Genomic DNA, 16078 nt, shown 5'->3' with positions numbered 1-16078 from the left:
TGAAATACGGTAAAAATTACAGAAAGAGGATATTTTAAAAAGAAATAACATATTTACACGGAAATAAATGAATATATCCATCTTCTAGCTTCTGTCACTGTAATACACTAATATTGCACTACAATTTAATATATTATATGTATAACATTATGCGACTCACCTTCACTTTAACGAAAAACCCGGGAAACGACTGGGAAGGGCTCCTTACGCGCACCTACTGTTACACATAGGTACATCCATGGAAACTATCACTGTCGAGCTGTGAAGTCAACATGCGCATGCGCACGAAGGCTCCCACTTTCTTACAGAAGTGCCACCACATGCCTAAATAATGAAATAAATGTATGTGGTGTAAACAGATGCATTAAATAATTTAATTGAAATTTAATTAAAAAATGGCATCTTTAACTAAAATTATGCAAATTTCAAAATCTGTGAATAATGTTGCAAAACTTATTTCTAATATGTCATTATCCGTCAATACTAATTTAGTTTCTAATACTCAATGTTTTCGAAGGTTATGTTCCATCTATCATATTTACTCATTTAATTATAATTCTTTATAATAAATTGTAATTGTTATATTTTCTAATTAATATAGGTTACCTTTACAATCAAGCGTATTTTTACATACTTCTTCAACAAAATATGGTTTAATGGAATTTTTTGATGATGAAAAAAATTGGGGCAAAGATACAGTCAAAGTTGGACGTGAATGGAGGCTAGATGAATTAAGATTAAAAAGTAATGAAGATCTTCACAAGTTATGGTAAATATAATTATTGAATAATCAAATTTATGTTAATAACTAGCAATTTTAATTCAAGAAATTCCAGGTTCGTTTTAATTAAAGAGCGTAACATGCTCTTAACGATGCAAGAAGCATGCAAAAGAGCCTATGAAATATTTCCAAATCCTGAACGTATTGATAAAGTTGATATGAGTATGGGCAATTTAGAAACTGTTGTTCGTGAAAGAAATAAAGCTTATCATTTACTTGAAACCGGAGAAACAGGAGAACGTCCAGGAAAATTTGTATACAGTCCACTCGGTCGGTATACTATAGCAAAACTTTCATTTGTAGTTTCATTCGTATCAAAATCAATTTCACAGTGTTTTATCTTTTACAGGACTTAGATCTTATTACCGTATGTGTGAATATCTTATACCAAAGTTTATGAACAAGAAATGGCATAAAACACACCAGTTTGGGTATGGTGGCTACGCAGTAAAAAGATTTTTGCGCTTTTATAGAGAAAAATTATGGAATATTAAGCGCAGAGCAAGAAAGTATGTTTATTATGTTTTGCCCCATATGATGTAATTATTTATTTGATTAATTATTTTTTCATCTCTTTAGTCGTGAGTTTAATCAAGCTATGGTGCTGCTCAGAAGATTCCCAAATTTAGACATCGAAGCATTGAAGGAGAAATATCCATCAGTTGACATAGAAAAAGCAAAACGTAGACGAAAAGCACAAGGACATTTTACACCAATGGAATAATGATTATTTTATGAAAATATAATCTATAAAAACTTAAAATGTGTATTATAGATAAAACAATTGTTAGGCTTGTGTCAAGGTTGCTTTTAATGAAATCAAGTATCACTTAACATTGATAAAAAATTATTCTTACGAATGATTATGGAATGTAACAGGCTCATTTATTTGACTAGTTTGGAATAGTTTTATTTGTTTTAAACTGATATAGTATTTCTGTTGAATAAAAATTTATGTAGAAAGTACACAGATTTAAATGTTAATATTAGATGACTGTAATATGTAAAAAATCTATTACTGTATGCTTTCCACATAAAAGAAAATAATATATAAAAAAAAAACAATAGAATACGATGCATAAATTAACATTACTAGGATATATAATATGCGTATCACATAAATCAAACGATATTATTAAATCTACATCGACAATATAAAAAACAATATGGTGAACATTTTAATAATTAATCGTTAATAGATTATTAGATAACTACAAAATTATCAAATTATAGAATTGAATATTAACTATTTTCTTTCAATTACAAATAAAAAGCTGCCTACATAACTTACTTTTTAGAATTCGACGAAGGTACATGTGCCTTTTAGTGTGTTGCTGGTAGTCATAACTATATAGTCGTTTATAATTTTATGAATATATGCACTCTATATAATTTTAATAATATACAACTGTTTTATTATTTGTCTTGCCACGATACTTCACAAGATTTGACCATTACAGCTCCATAATGATTCGTGAAGTCTCTTTCTTAAACCATTTAATCCAATAGCGTTAACGTAAAGCATTTAAATCTTATGTTTGAGATCATATACGTAACCTTTACATTTTTAAATGTTTCAAGCAATCTTCGTGGAAAATTATAACCTAATGAAAAGTTAAGATATTATACAATAGCGTTTGTAAATAAGAAGGTACGATTGTAAGAATAAGATTAGAAAGCTCTGTTATCTGTACCTGTATTAGGAATGTTAATCATTCGTTATATACTCATCGTATATCAAGCGGTATACAGAGTATTAGATTAATTTTTGCAAATTTAATTTAAGCTTATAATTTCTGTTCCCTTTTTTGTTTAGAGAACATTTTCTCAAAGATAATTAATTTTCATTGCAGTTAGTGCATATTCATTATCCTATTTTCTTAGATAAATGTGAGTACATAGACACTCATACATGTGATTTAACACAATCCTTCACAATTGCCAATATATTACAATTCACATACCAATATAAATTACTAGTAAATAATTAGGAAAATTTATACTAAGAGACAATAAATTGCACCACTTTGTGCACGTGGCACAATTAATTAATATCATTTAAAATTACTAAGTTAAAATCAGGCAACCTAAACATTTAATACATTACTCAAATTTTCAATTTAATTTAAAACTAAAATATAACATGTACGTTGTAATTTCAGTATAGTATGCTACTTCTTAGTAACATAACACTTAAACGTGTAGTGTATTATACCATTAAAAGTAAAATTCATTATTTTCGATTTTTTCGATATTACCTTGTAGGTTATCAATATGCAATTCTTTGTTTTTTTTTCTTTATCAGGAGTTAAAGTAAAATATTTGTTTTTAAAGGTATTTCTATCGTGTGTCTATTGATACACTTTACTGTTTATTCGACTGTTGACGGTAATAAATATTGCCAAGCATATTCTAAATCTTTACTAGCATCCGAACAGCGTCGATGAAGTTTATCTTCTGGAGGAAGCGTAACCATAGGAAATTCACCCTAAAATATCATAAGAAAGTGTTAAGTATTTGTTAATCAAACAATATCATTTTATATATGCATCAATAATGATCATACCAAATCCGCATCGGCCCATAATGTTTGTAATATCTCTCTAAAGGTACAGAGCTCTGTATAATTAGTAAAATATATAACCCAATCACCGCTACTTTCGTGAACCTCCCGGCATGCGAATTCCTAAACATTTGAAATATCATAAGTAACAGAAACATTGTCAAAAATAAAATGAAAGTAATAATTGTAGTATAATTACCAATATACACCAAGATTGTTCAGGTAAGGGTACTCTGAATGCTGTTAAATCTTCCACAGAAGCACAGGATAATGTTTGATTGCGTTGAGTACCTGGATATACTTCTTTCATAGCAACTAAATGTCTGGTAGTCGTGATAAGACTACAAGGCATAGGCTCCCTCTTATCTGAACAATCAAATAAACCAGATGCACTCTGGACAAAACTTTGCAACCATTCAGAAGCAACATATTCATCTGGTGCAGCAAATTGAAACGCTTTGTTTGGTTTCAAAAGTATTTCAAATGTATGCGGTCTATGTGAGTTGGGAATTCTTCTGCAACCTTGACACAGGCCACCTTTTAATGGAATGGCACGTTTAGGAAGGCGTTGATTTGAATCTGTAAACATGTAAACTACACCGCCTTTAAGAACAAAATATCCAGCTTCCCAAGGATTTATTGGTGCATTGGGATGTATTTGCTGATAAGTATGAGGTCTAAACATAAGATCTCCTTCCTTGGTAGGTCCACATGGTGTACTTGGAGGAGACATGTGTTCATCCTCCATATAAATAAGACTGTAATGTTCTATTTTTTCATCCTACGAATGACATTAAAATTAGTCAAATTATTTAACTAATAATATAATGTAATTTACTTACAGGATGTACAGCAGTATCGGATAATATCGATTGCTTCAAATTATGCATGTCTTCGTAACTTAGTTCTTTTACAGCTGGCAATTGAGGTTTTGATGGTGATCTTCTCATAGCTATTTCCAAGTGTGTAATTAATTCAGAAGTGGTTTGTGAATTGCCAGTAGAAAATAAATACTGCATCTCATAATCAGCGTTGGAGATTAAAATCGTTTGTGCATTTGGTCCAATCTGGAGAAAAATTGTAATTTTTTCGTTAGAGTGTATTATTTAATTAGAAAAATTGTGGAGATTTAAATAATAATATATTTTCATTACCATTATAACATCTAGCTCGTTGTAAGGAATTACGAATTGATTACTGTACGAATGATCCATTTTTGAGCCAGTTAAATATAATGTTTTATCTGTTAGTAACGCGATCATAGGCTTGCTTTCTCCATTTGTCATGTATGAACTTCTAACTTTATAAACTTTATACAATTCTTCTGTCTTGTCTCTGTAAATATGTTTCTTAAAGGTTTCTCGCAATTTTAGGCTTATTTTCTCTCCGCTAAATTCTTGTTTTTCTGCAGCAACATTCTCTTGTATTTCTCTCTCAAGATTATCATTAAAATCTTTGAAGGAATCATAATTAGCTTTGACTCCCTTGATATATAAGGGATTAGCCTTCTGTTGCTTTATTGTTTTCTTATTTTCAAATTTTCTTTCCGTAATAGATCTCAAAAATCTACTCAACAATGACGTTTTAGATGGTGCTTGTCGTAAAGGAGGTGCCAATAATTTATTGCTACTTTCACCCGTTAATATCGAGGTCATGTTACGTTTTTTAGATGGCGAAGCTAAGTGCCTATTAATCTTACGTTCTTCTAAATCGGAAGTTGTAACGCTCTCTACATCGGACCAATCACTAGAACTGGCATATTTCTTAATGTTTAACGGTCTTGGCATTTCTACTTTTACTGGTGGATCTTCGACAATATTGCCGTATTGTTTTTCAATGATATATGCTTCTTGTGCTTCGTTCTCTTCTAATTCTATCTCCATTTTTGGTCTTAAACTTTTAGCAGGATCCTCTTGTCCTTCCGGTGAACCACGTTCTGGTAAAGATAGACCACAAGAACATTTACAATTTTTCTGGCACAAGGTTTGGTTGCACAACTTTTCTACTCCTTTTTTCTCAAGATCACTGTCGAATACGCTCGATGAAGACGAAAAAGAATAATAATCAGAATGCGCGTTTCTTGTATTGGTACTTTTCTGAACATAAGGAGAATCTCCGTGGCCGCACCAACTGTAACGTCCCTTCTGAGCATCCTTCTTTTGAATCGAGTTCGGCGTTAGAAAGCTCATGGAGAAATCAGCAAAGCTTTCGTCTTCATCTAATTTAATTGATTTTAGAATATCTTCGTGAAAACTAACACGTTTTTTGCTTTCACCACGTTTCTTCTTACGTTGTCTACGTTGTACTATGGCTTCAGAACTAGAAGTTGACAGAATGCTAGCATCTGCCATACTAAGTGTGTTCAAAATACCATAAGGAGGCTCTATATTATCACAATCAGAAATGGTCATGCTCAATTCCAAGAGATTAGTATCATTATTAATCACATAAGAATTACGAGGATCTATGTTCTTCTTGAAACTATAACTGCCGTCCCCGTAATAGCTGCTCCTTTTATTTATTTCTTTGATTCCATTATCGCATTTATTATTAACAGCATCCAAGTGAACCGTATCAAGACTTCTGCTGTAAAAATCGTAGCCTTTCAAAGTGTCCAAACTCGAACAGTTGAGTTCGTTATCTTCGAGTTTTCTAGTTAAATTTTGATTAGCTATGTCGCTCTTTGTCATAATCACATTTTGAAATTTGCTAACTGCAGGAGACTGCATTGGTGTTTTTCCATCCTCGCTAGAATCACTCGAGCTAAAATTCTTGTTCTCTTGTATACAGTTGTTAATAATAACTTTGTATCTGTTATTTCGATAATCTGGGATATCATCCATAGAAGAATCTTCCTAAAAAATGTATCAGTGTTAAAAGAAATGCAGGGTCAAATTAAAAATATAAGATAACTTACTTCTTTATAACTGCTGGCATCAGTTTCATTCGCTAGGTCCATGTCACTATCGAATGCAACACCGCTATCTCCGGGAGAGGCTAAGCTCGAGCATACACTAGAAGATCTTAGATGTAAAGATAATACAGTTCCAGAAGAGTTTATGCTCATAGGCCTTTGTGGCATATAATTGCAAAAATCCAAATATGTCACATCCTATATTTCAAATAAATATTTCATTTTACAATAATATTTTTTATATTATAACACAGATATATACTATTTTTTTTTATTAACACAAACTTTTCCAAGCATAAATTATAAATATATATATAAATCATATTCTAATTGCAAAAATATACTATATACCAAGATAACATATTGACCCTATAATTTATAAAAGCAGATATGTTCTTATATACAACTTTTTCAACAAGACATAAGTTATTTATTACAGAGATAATTGTAACTAGGGGGTGATATTGATATCTGCATGGGGGAAATATAATAAAAACTACATCACAGGTTAAAGGAAAACATCGTCCACTTTAAGTCAACACATTGCTATCTTGTAAAATAAGAAAAATAAGATTATCCAAGTTGCAAATAACAATGTAGGAAAAAAAGAAATAACGATGAGGTTAAAATATACAATTGAATTATCTCATACACAAGATAATACAAATCTCAAATCTGCTATTAACGTTAAATAATATCTTAATATACGTACTAGTTGTAAAGTGAAGGAGACATTTTCTAATCCAGCAAGGAGATTTACAAGTTGGTTTGTCTTATCTGCATCACGAACAAGTGCATGTGTATGGTACTGTTTCTTTAAGGTTTTAGTATCCCGTAGTAAGCAGGCTAAATAACTTTCAAAGCTGCCTTCGCTGAGGGTATGATATAACCATGCTCTACCTACAAAATATAAATAACTTTCTTTGGAATATTCCAATTGTCAAGTATCATGATACTTGACAATAATTGTTTTTCAACAAAAAATATCTTGAATCCATCTCAAAAGATGGATAGAATGTAATTGCAATGAAGTGTATTTACACTTTTCACAAAGACTCACCTTTTCCTATGGAAGTTAGTACATTTTGGAGCGCATGTATCACTACAACAGTATCCTGATGACTTAGTTCTCTTGCCGTACCCCAGTATCCGTGTCTTTCTGTGCGTAAACCATGTCTCAGTGCTCGATCTAGCCAATAAACAAGCCAGGATTCTCCATCCAAGACCACGGTACCATACAGACTCTGAGCGTATACCTAATTGACATAAATAACGATGAAATTAACGATTAAAAACTAATGGACACTCAATGACGATACAAAATATAAAAATCTTTTAGAACCGATCCAACAATTGTATCTTAAAATAACACATGTGTTTTGCAATGCATAAAATGCAAATATAAAAATAACCAAGACACGACGTGTTCTTCTTAATTTACTCGTGACACAGAACGTTGCTAAATTTCGTTTCTATGTACTCATCTCAAAGAAAGAACAAAAATTATAAGAACCTTATCGCGGGAATCATTTCAGCTGTGTATCTCAGACGAATCGAAACAAAGAGGACTGAAACTTGAGTAGAGGAGACTTCAATATTCGCGATAACGTTTGAACGATCGTTCGATAGACTTGAGAAATAAAGATAACAAAATAGAAGATTAAAGTAGTCTCGAGTATGATTAGAAGAACATGAACATTAAACGATAGTCTGCTCGTGTAAGAGCACGCGTTAGCTGACAAGATCGCGTGTACTGCGTGTTTGTAATGATCAGCAGTTCTCCTGCTGTCATCTTTGACATTTCTCTAAACTTTTCGACATCCTAATTAAAAATCTAATGAAACAAAAAGAACGACGAAGAAGATAACCAAGAAAATGTATATCAACGTGTCGTCCTTTTTGTTATCCTGGGAGTATAATCGAATTTAACAACAAGGAATCAATTTGGAGTCTCCTCTGACGTCATCCTCTCAATTTTCCTTATCAGACTTTCGCGCGGCGATCCATAAACTGCATTTCCTGTATGACTGTGCGCGTGAAAGTTAGGCTGAACAGTAGTGAAAAAGGAAGGAGAATCTAATAGAGACCTATCCAGAGATAGACAGCTTTTTTTCTTTTCAATTCTCTCACTCCTCTTTGCTTTGTTCTTTCTTTTTAACTTGCATTGCGAGTCAAACGTCGATTTTCCTCTTCGATATACTAAACGAATGTGTGTGCGTCTGTGCAAAAGTATATAGGTATTCTGGAATATATATATACATATATAAATGAGTGGCGAATAAAGAATATATACATAAATGGCCTTGGATATTCATACGACACGTTTCTACGTAAAAAGAGAAGGGAAAGAGAAAGGGAAAGGGAGATATAGTTGTAAAGAGTTTTACCTATACACACACCACATTCACACATACACATATTGCACTCCCAACAGCAGTAGCAGTAATATATATGCTATATTACACACACGCGCGCACACACACACACACACACACACTCACCAATTTGACGGCTTTTGTTAATTCTTGAAGAATTCTACTCTTGGATAGGACTTTGTCGGTGCAAAGATCCATGTCTTCCTGACCCGGCATTTCGCAATTCGATGTTGTTACATCTTTTTTGTTGAGATAATAGAGAAATTTAAAAGGTAAAAGTGCTAAGTTCCTAAGGGACACGCCGAGCACGTCTCCGATACGACTCGAAGGGATTGCGCTGGCACAACTCTCCTCGCCGGCTGGACTCATTGATTTTTTAGAGGCGCGCAAGTCGCGCGCTAAATTTGAACTCACTACGCTGATCGACTGATGTTCAATCCACTCTGCTACTCCTCTTTAAAACGATTTATCTTTTATTTCTTTTTCTTTTTCTTTTTTTAAATATTAAGTATCTATAAATCGATAATAAGTAAAATAATTGCCTCGTATCACTACGGCATAATATAAATACGAATTGAAAAATAAAGAGAGATGAAGAATGGGTTAAGGATACTCACAGCAATCGTATTTGCAAGAGATTACAAATTCAGAACAAAATGTCGAGGGCTTGCCAACAGGTCGTGGATAATTCCTGCTTTATTCGATAACATATTATCTCTAAGCAAGCGCGAATATGATTTATATTTCTTTTCTTTTTTAATGATTGTAGAATCCTCATCACTGAAAAAAAAAAAAACTTTAATAATAAATCAACTCCCAAATGTGAGATAAAAAATGATAGAGTATTTTGCACGATTAAATTATTCTTACTTGCTTTTTATAATAATATTTTGAAAATTTTTCACATTTTTAAATACTTTCTTGTTACCTTGTATAAATTTAAAATATTATTCGTTGCGAACTTCCAATTTGCGAACGTTTTATCTCGAGTTTTTGCGAGCACCTACTTGTATTTTTATAAAAGGTATTTTCTTCTTACTCTAAAAAATGTTGCAATTGATATAAGTGAGAATAAAACGTTGAGAAACGAGAAAATACAAGACACAAAAGATAAAATGTATATGCGCTGCATAAGAGAGACTTTTTAAGTACCTTCTGAAAGGGTTACAACTTCAGGGTCAAGTGCATGTCGAGAGTTGTTAGTTACTATGAAATAATGCACAATTTGTCTTACCCATTTTAAATTCACTCCATTACATTATTATTAATTCTTTTTTTTTAATTTTATTATAAACAATAAATGAACAAACAAGATTTTATAATTCATTATTAGATTTATAATAGAATTGATCGATTGACTAACATATTGATTGATCATAATTTTAACCCACCCGGTATATTGGATAACATTGACTACCGTAGTTATTATTTAAAAAATACATAATACAATATAAATATTTAATTATTTTAACCCTTTACACTGGAAATCTTTTTCGCTCGGGTAAATAAACAACCCAAAATGAATTTCTTCCAGCTATTTTGAAATAATAGATCATTCTATTTTTATTTGATAACAATTTCGAATTAGTGAAAGGTAAAGTGAAAGGTTTGTACGTGTGCATTGTTAAATAAACAAAAAAAACCGCGTAATTCCATTCGAACCATTATTGAAATATTGTTTTGTTTACTCTTCCTTCTATGAGTTGATAATAAATAAAATAATTATCTCATATCTTTACAATATAATATATAAAAAATACGAATTGAAAAATAGAAATATAAAAATAGTAGTAATAGTAGTATTAAAAGTTACTTCTTTGCAAAAATTTTGCACTTATTCAAATTAGCAAAGATTTTACCGCTTTTTACCATCCTCTGAAGTCAACAGCACATGGCATTTGTTTTTTATTTTTCGCATTAGTTATGTTACTAACCTTGCTCACGTGCTTAACTTTAGTGATCGGTCAGGAATTAATAATTAAACAAATATAGGTCGTTTACTCATTATTGAAATATCGTCAAATTTAATTGTTAAATAAAAATAAAACCTGTGCATTAAAACGTATTGTAAAATTAATTAAGTACAGAGAATAAGAAGAAGAGACATTTTGTAATTTGTAGATAAAAGTGACTAATTAGGGAATTTTGATTGGTATTACTTTTTTTTTTATCTCACCGTGTATATTAAAAAACGGTTGGTTGCATTAACTTTACTAGTTAACGGTTACAAAATAACGGTTAATTACTCATAACTCGAGGGTGGAAATTTTCGATCGAGCATTTATTAGAAAAGATTATTTAGTTATAAATTAGTTCGAAGGAGAAGAACATAAAGAAGGGAAAGTAAATTCTGATAGATGTTGATATCCATTAAAAATATTATTCGTATTATCTGCGAAAGCTAATAGCAGAAGTCATGCATTTTTTTTTTTGTTATTAATGGTAAGTTGCAAATCGTTACAAGAGGTCGAAGTTGACGATTTTTTCAATATCTTTTTTTTCATTCTCAAGTTTTATCGTGACGTTAATAAACGTGCTGTGATATTAAAAATATATTTTAATGAAATTAATTGTTATATTTGTTTCAAGAACGAAGAACGACTGATAAATTTCCGAAGCACATTACCTGAATCCATTCCTCACAGTTCCAGATTATCAAGACCATTTATCCAAATCCTTCAATATTAATGGTAAAATTATATTATATTTATTAGTTCAATTGCGTTTAATACATGTGCGAATAATTATAACATATAATAAGATTTATTTATACATTTCTTGTCAATACCGTTAAATCGTATCTTTCGAGACAAGATAAAAACACATAGTTCTTAATTTATTATATATTTATTTATCGTTAATCGAGATAATTTGGTAATTTTTTTATGAAAACAAGTAGGTTATGTTAATCAATGTCCAAATTAATTATGTAACCTCAATTTCAAGTTCGAACGGTATAATTGATCAATTAAAAATTAATTTTATGCATTGGAAAAAGATTTTTTTTTTTTACGTATTAATTATTCTACTTGGTCCTGCATTCATTTGTTTCAAATAAAGAAAGTTTTATTAATTCATGATACATCTTTCCAACGTTAATTATACGTGTAATTGAAGTTTTTTCGTTATTATTTCGATTATATCATTCTTATAGATCAACTTAATAAACAAGTGTTATAAAGATGTTCTTCGAACATCTTTAGAACATTGTTGAAATAAATTATTATATTTGTTTAACATAAAAACAATGAATATGCTTTCTTCGTTTTTTGTTTTTTTTAAAGAAAAGGAATTATGCATTACGCCTGTCTTCTTTTCTTTCTTGTCACGAAACGCATACCTTTTGACATTTCAATCAAACTATTTTTTAACTGGAGCATAAAACGAGGAGACGAATGGACTTGATGAAATATCTATCATAACTTTTATACAATAAAAATGATAATAATATTTAAATGGAAAAATTATTTTCCAGGATTTTCTCTAACTGTTTTACCATTCGAAACGATAGTCCTAGAAAAAAGAATTACCTACTGAGCATTATCCGTTTTTATCGACCAGTTTACTGACGATCATCAAGATTAGCCGGTAATTTTAGAAAGTTACACATTAATTGTTATTATTAGCATTAATTATATTTAATACTTTGTTATTGTTTTTACTCTCAGAAACGTTCCAATTATGAATTTAATTTTTTAGGGAGGAGATGGATCAAGACGAGATCTTCTTTACCGACGAAAATGATCGATCTTGATTCTTCTATAAAAATGATCAAAGGTATTTAAATTAAATCAATATTTATATTAATTTTTAATGTTAGAAATGTCTTTTTTTCCTTTCAAAATGTTACAAAAGAGACTAATAGTAAGAAATAATCGATATTGTTTGCAATGAAAACATCAGCTCGTAAGATTTTTGTTTTATTTGTTAACATTTCTTTTGTATGTTGTCTATTTTTAAATAAATTGAAGCACAAGTATATTATGTTATTACTTACAGATTTTAAATAGATACACAACATACATATTCAATGTGATTTCTATAACAAAGAACTCAACTTGATTGTTTTAAAAGAGACAAAATGTGTGGGATTTGGAAGCTGATGTTGAAACAAAACACACGAGATGCGCCTGGAGCTTTGCTACTTTCTGTTCTTCCCTTTTTATTTTCCATATATGATACGTGGAATATAAAATTAGGATATAGAAGAAAAAGAAATACTAGGAAAAAACAATAAACATATTTTTTATTCCACGTAAAAAGTATAGAAATGCAAAATGTCATTTGTATTAATTTACAAATGTTGGACTACATTAAAATTTAATGTTAACTTGTCATAGATAAATTAAACGCGTTCGTTCTTTCGTATAAACATTATGTAATTAAGTTTCATTTACTTCTCACGTAAAGTGAAACAAACAAAGTAACCACAGTCTTTCCATCTTTCTCTTTCTCGTTGGACACGCATACACAAGAGAATAATATTTTATACGCGTTTGGCATTCTTGTCGAGCTTCTCCTAGATTCTATTATTCAATTTCTAGGAAAGGGCCAGAAACTATTTCTCTCATATACGCTTTTTCCTTGTTAGATATGCGTATTGCTCTGTTTACTCACGAGGAAACAGGACTGAATATCGGCAAGGGGGAAGATCGTAGAACTTATTTTCTCATATTTAGTTTGCACTTTTTTGGTCATTCTTTCTATTATTAAAAAAAAAAAAAAAAAAAAGAAGGGGGAAAAAAAGGAAGAAACTAAAAAGTCATCTCGTGAAAATTATTTATTTCAATGGTTTTAAACGTTGTATTAAAATTTAAAATAATATCCATGTTATATTTTTATAATTTTCCGATTTTTTCTCTCTCTTTCAAATAATATAATATTTCGTTTCTTTCCCTTTTTTTTTATTTCTTATAAATGCGTTACAATAATACGATCGAAATTGACATAGAAAACTCACTTGAGATTTGAAATTAGATATTTTTTAAGAAATCTTATTATTAGTCTTTAACCTGAGTCGTATTTTTATTATTGCTACTATTATTTCGAGGACTCGTACGTTGTGATTCAGTAGACATATTCTTCTCACTTACTGTATATCGTGATTTTATTTTCTGTTTTCCTTTCGAGCTGGATAATACTTGTCTCGAGCACTCCTCGATCATTCTTTGCTCTTTTTCAGTCAATTCTAACGCCGGAGAATTTCCGAGATTCCCTTCTGAATCTCTGCAAGAAAAAAAAACACGAGAGTATATTTCTAAAAAAACAGTCAAATATTTATGTAAATTTTTGTTGATACGAGATCTTTATAAACAAATAATCAAACAGTAAATGTACAGTTGCATTATAAGATAGGAGGAGTCAATTGTAATGGTTGGTTTAGTTATTTGATTATTAGACGAGAGAAAAAAATGTTATTACTTACGTTGTAAAAGAAACGGGTCATTAAGAAAAAATTGAAGGGAATATTAAACACGCTCCATTACGGAGAGCTTGCAAATGAGACTACTAAAATGTGCCGTATGCATTACCGGAAGCTTTCTCTCTCTCTTTCTTTCTTTCTTTCTTTCTTTCTTTCTTACTTAAAGCGATAGGAAATAGAAAAAAAAGAGAGAAAATAAAAGAAAAAGAAATTACTCTTCGACTTTAGCTTTCACCACTTCACGTTATCTTTATTACTTTTCATTCTTTTTAAATAAAAAATAAAGAAAATAAAAGATGCGAATAAAAAGCGAATTACGTAAAGAACGGTGAACAAAATGATGAGACAGTGTATTATAAATCTTTATAAAACTTGATAAAAGGAACAAGAATTTTCTAATCCGCTTTGTCATTTTTAATAATATTCACCGTGGAAATACAAAAGCCATTGTTAACAACAATGATCACGATAATAATAGTAGTCGTCCTAATAGCAATTCTTCCATTAAAATGTTACGGATAAAGATAGAAATAGAAATAGAAATAGAAGTAGAAATAGAAATGGAAATAGAAATAGCAGGAAGTCCTTTGCTATCTAATTTCGCTCGATTTTACGCCCGAGCACAGTTTCCGTTAATCTCAACCGCCTATTCGAGTTGGGAATTATTTTTACGAATATTTCTCTCACCTTTGGTGCTTGTAAAGCTTTGTTACGATCTTCCTCAGACTGTTCTCTCTCTTTTGCAGATTCTTAAAGTCGTTTTCCCTCTCCTGAAAACAATGCATTATTTCCGTCTCATGAATCGCTTTCTTTTTCTTTTATGACTTTTTTGTTTGTTTGTTTGTTTGTTTGTTTTGAAATAGAATTTTATTCTATTATTTTATTTAATTACTTTCAAAACATCCTTAATAGTTTTTAATTCTTGTTCACGTGATTCCTGTATGTGACGTATAGTAATAGTCTCACATGTTAGCCTGAGTATTTGCTGACGATAAGTTTGTTCCTGTTCCATTGCTTTGTCCCAAGCTTGTTCCCTTGCAATCACTGCGTCTCTGAGGACTTGCATGTCCCTTTCTAGGATATCCAGCTCCGATCTACGAGGTTAACGTTACCGGAACGAAAGAGACGTGTCCTTTTAAAAATTCCACTCATGAACGGATAAATCACAGAGAGAAAGAGAAAGAAAGAGCATGTGCACGTATCCCTCAAATCTTTTAAGGATTTTCTTGAAATGTGAAAGGATATATAAAAATCATAGGAAAAATCGTATAAAAGAATAAATGTCAAATTAAATTGCTCATAGATTTAATGTTATATTATTTACAATTGTATTTTATTTACCAATTAGAATACCATTAGTTTTTTTGTTATCTAATCGTTTCATTGAAATTAATGAACTGTTTACGCGCGGCTAGTAAGTAAATAAACAGAGTATCAAAGGAAATAATAATAGTTTGGTCGTTCATTCGATAGCCAATTAATAAAATTAGTTGAATGTTAATCTATGATTACCTTGTAATTGCTACGGCCGGTATGTCATGTGTACAGCTCTCCAATTTGTTCTGGCATCCCTGGCAAAGGGACCAATTCTGTATACCCTTTTCCACAGTTGCTACAATATCGGTGGTAGAACTACTATTTTCCATTTTATTTATAATGTCATTTTCCTAAAATAATTGTTCATTGTAAATATAATTACCATTGCCTGTAGAATAACTTCATAATTATTAGTATTACGTTATTTCATAATACAATTATAAAGTAGAAATCGCAAAAGACGATTCAATTTATTGTTCATTTATTAGTTCTTTCATAGTTTGTTTATTTAACGTACACTTACTAATAGTTTATTTGATTTTTCAGCAAGTTCTGTTTCCTTCTCCATTAATGTTGCTTGCAACGAAGTCAACCTGTGCTCTAATTCCTCGTTTCTACTTTTCTCTCTGTCAAGACTACAAAGAAAAAAGAAGAAATGGATTACCGAGGAAGATAATCGATTTTACTAAGAATTCCTTACCAACTT

The 16078-nt window shown here is 30.6% G+C and overlaps 3 protein-coding genes and 1 long non-coding RNA gene across 7 annotated transcripts; 2 read left to right on the top strand and 2 right to left on the bottom strand.

Moving 5' to 3' along the window:
* The first annotated feature begins 312 nt into the window (after window positions 1-312).
* Window positions 313-1615, top strand: mRpL47 (mitochondrial ribosomal protein L47). The gene is made up of 5 exons (XM_015327418.2): window positions 313-517; window positions 602-769; window positions 837-1051; window positions 1131-1290; window positions 1361-1615. Exons 1-5 carry the CDS (start codon window positions 396-398, stop codon window positions 1503-1505), a joined length of 810 nt encoding a protein of 269 aa, XP_015182904.1. The 5' UTR covers window positions 313-395; the 3' UTR covers window positions 1506-1615.
* Window positions 1566-9017, bottom strand: prd1 (pleckstrin homology domain-containing protein pruning defect 1). 2 transcript variants are annotated; one of them, XM_015327415.2, is made up of 9 exons: window positions 8760-9017; window positions 7319-7514; window positions 6971-7158; window positions 6262-6456; window positions 4499-6199; window positions 4187-4411; window positions 3544-4125; window positions 3348-3467; window positions 1566-3269 (listed from the first exon to the last, which is right to left on the bottom strand). In XM_015327415.2, the coding sequence occupies exons 1-9, from the start codon at window positions 9000-9002 to the stop codon at window positions 3153-3155; spliced, it is 3567 nt and encodes a 1188-aa protein (XP_015182901.1). In that variant the 5' UTR covers window positions 9003-9017; the 3' UTR covers window positions 1566-3152. The 2 variants fall into 2 exon arrangements, with proteins under 2 accessions (XP_015182901.1, XP_089031837.1); XM_089175711.1 differs by having other exon boundaries at window positions 6971-7175; window positions 8646-8775.
* Window positions 8346-16056, top strand: LOC149033538 (uncharacterized). 3 transcript variants are annotated; one of them, XR_016177779.1, is made up of 5 exons: window positions 8346-8495; window positions 11223-11323; window positions 12109-12221; window positions 12333-12410; window positions 15919-16056. It is a non-coding gene; the product is annotated as an uncharacterized LOC149033538 (long non-coding RNA). The 3 variants fall into 3 exon arrangements; XR_016177780.1 differs by lacking the exon at window positions 8346-8495 and adding an exon at window positions 9163-11075; XR_016177778.1 differs by lacking the exon at window positions 8346-8495 and having other exon boundaries at window positions 9163-11323.
* On the bottom strand, window positions 12633-15997 carry LOC107069749 (uncharacterized). Its single transcript, XM_015327305.2, has 5 exons — window positions 15896-15997; window positions 15568-15722; window positions 14948-15149; window positions 14743-14825; window positions 12633-13859 (listed from the first exon to the last, which is right to left on the bottom strand). Exons 1-5 carry the CDS (start codon window positions 15938-15940, stop codon window positions 13634-13636), a joined length of 711 nt encoding a protein of 236 aa, XP_015182791.2. The 5' UTR covers window positions 15941-15997; the 3' UTR covers window positions 12633-13633.
* Window positions 16057-16078: the final 22 nt, after the last annotated feature.

Source organism: Polistes dominula, unplaced genomic scaffold (assembly GCF_049000335.1).
Source record: "Polistes dominula isolate Pdom_NZ unplaced genomic scaffold, Pdom_raw_medaka contig_32, whole genome shotgun sequence".
NCBI lineage: Eukaryota > Metazoa > Arthropoda > Insecta > Hymenoptera > Vespidae > Polistes > Polistes dominula.
Note: the sequence above shows the minus strand (reverse complement) of the source record. Positions and strands in the feature narration are given on the sequence as shown.

Excerpts from the sequence above, each read along its gene's own strand:
- mRpL47 (XM_015327418.2), top strand. The coding sequence starts at position 396 with ATGGCATCTTTAACTAAAATTATGCAAATTTCAAAATCTGTGAATAAT. Across the intron at positions 770-836 it reads GAAGATCTTCACAAGTTATG|GTTCGTTTTAATTAAAGAGC; the intron begins GTAAATATAATT and ends AAGAAATTCCAG. Across the intron at positions 1,052-1,130 it reads ATTTGTATACAGTCCACTCG|GACTTAGATCTTATTACCGT; the intron begins GTCGGTATACTA and ends TATCTTTTACAG.
- LOC107069749 (XM_015327305.2), bottom strand. The coding sequence starts at position 15,940 with ATGGAGAAGGAAACAGAACTTGCTGAAAAATCAAATAAACTATTA. Across the intron at positions 15,723-15,895 it reads AAAAATCAAATAAACTATTA|GAAAATGACATTATAAATAA; the intron begins GTAAGTGTACGT and ends CAATTATTTTAG. Across the intron at positions 13,860-14,742 it reads AAGCTTTACAAGCACCAAAG|AGATTCAGAAGGGAATCTCG; the intron begins GTGAGAGAAATA and ends TTTTTCTTGCAG.
- prd1 (XM_015327415.2), bottom strand. The coding sequence starts at position 9,002 with ATGAGTCCAGCCGGCGAGGAGAGTTGTGCCAGCGCAATCCCTTCGAGT. Across the intron at positions 6,457-6,970 it reads TCTCCTTCACTTTACAACTA|GATGTGACATATTTGGATTT; the intron begins GTACGTATATTA and ends TTTGAAATATAG. Across the intron at positions 4,126-4,186 it reads CCGATACTGCTGTACATCCT|GATGAAAAAATAGAACATTA; the intron begins GTAAGTAAATTA and ends TGTCATTCGTAG.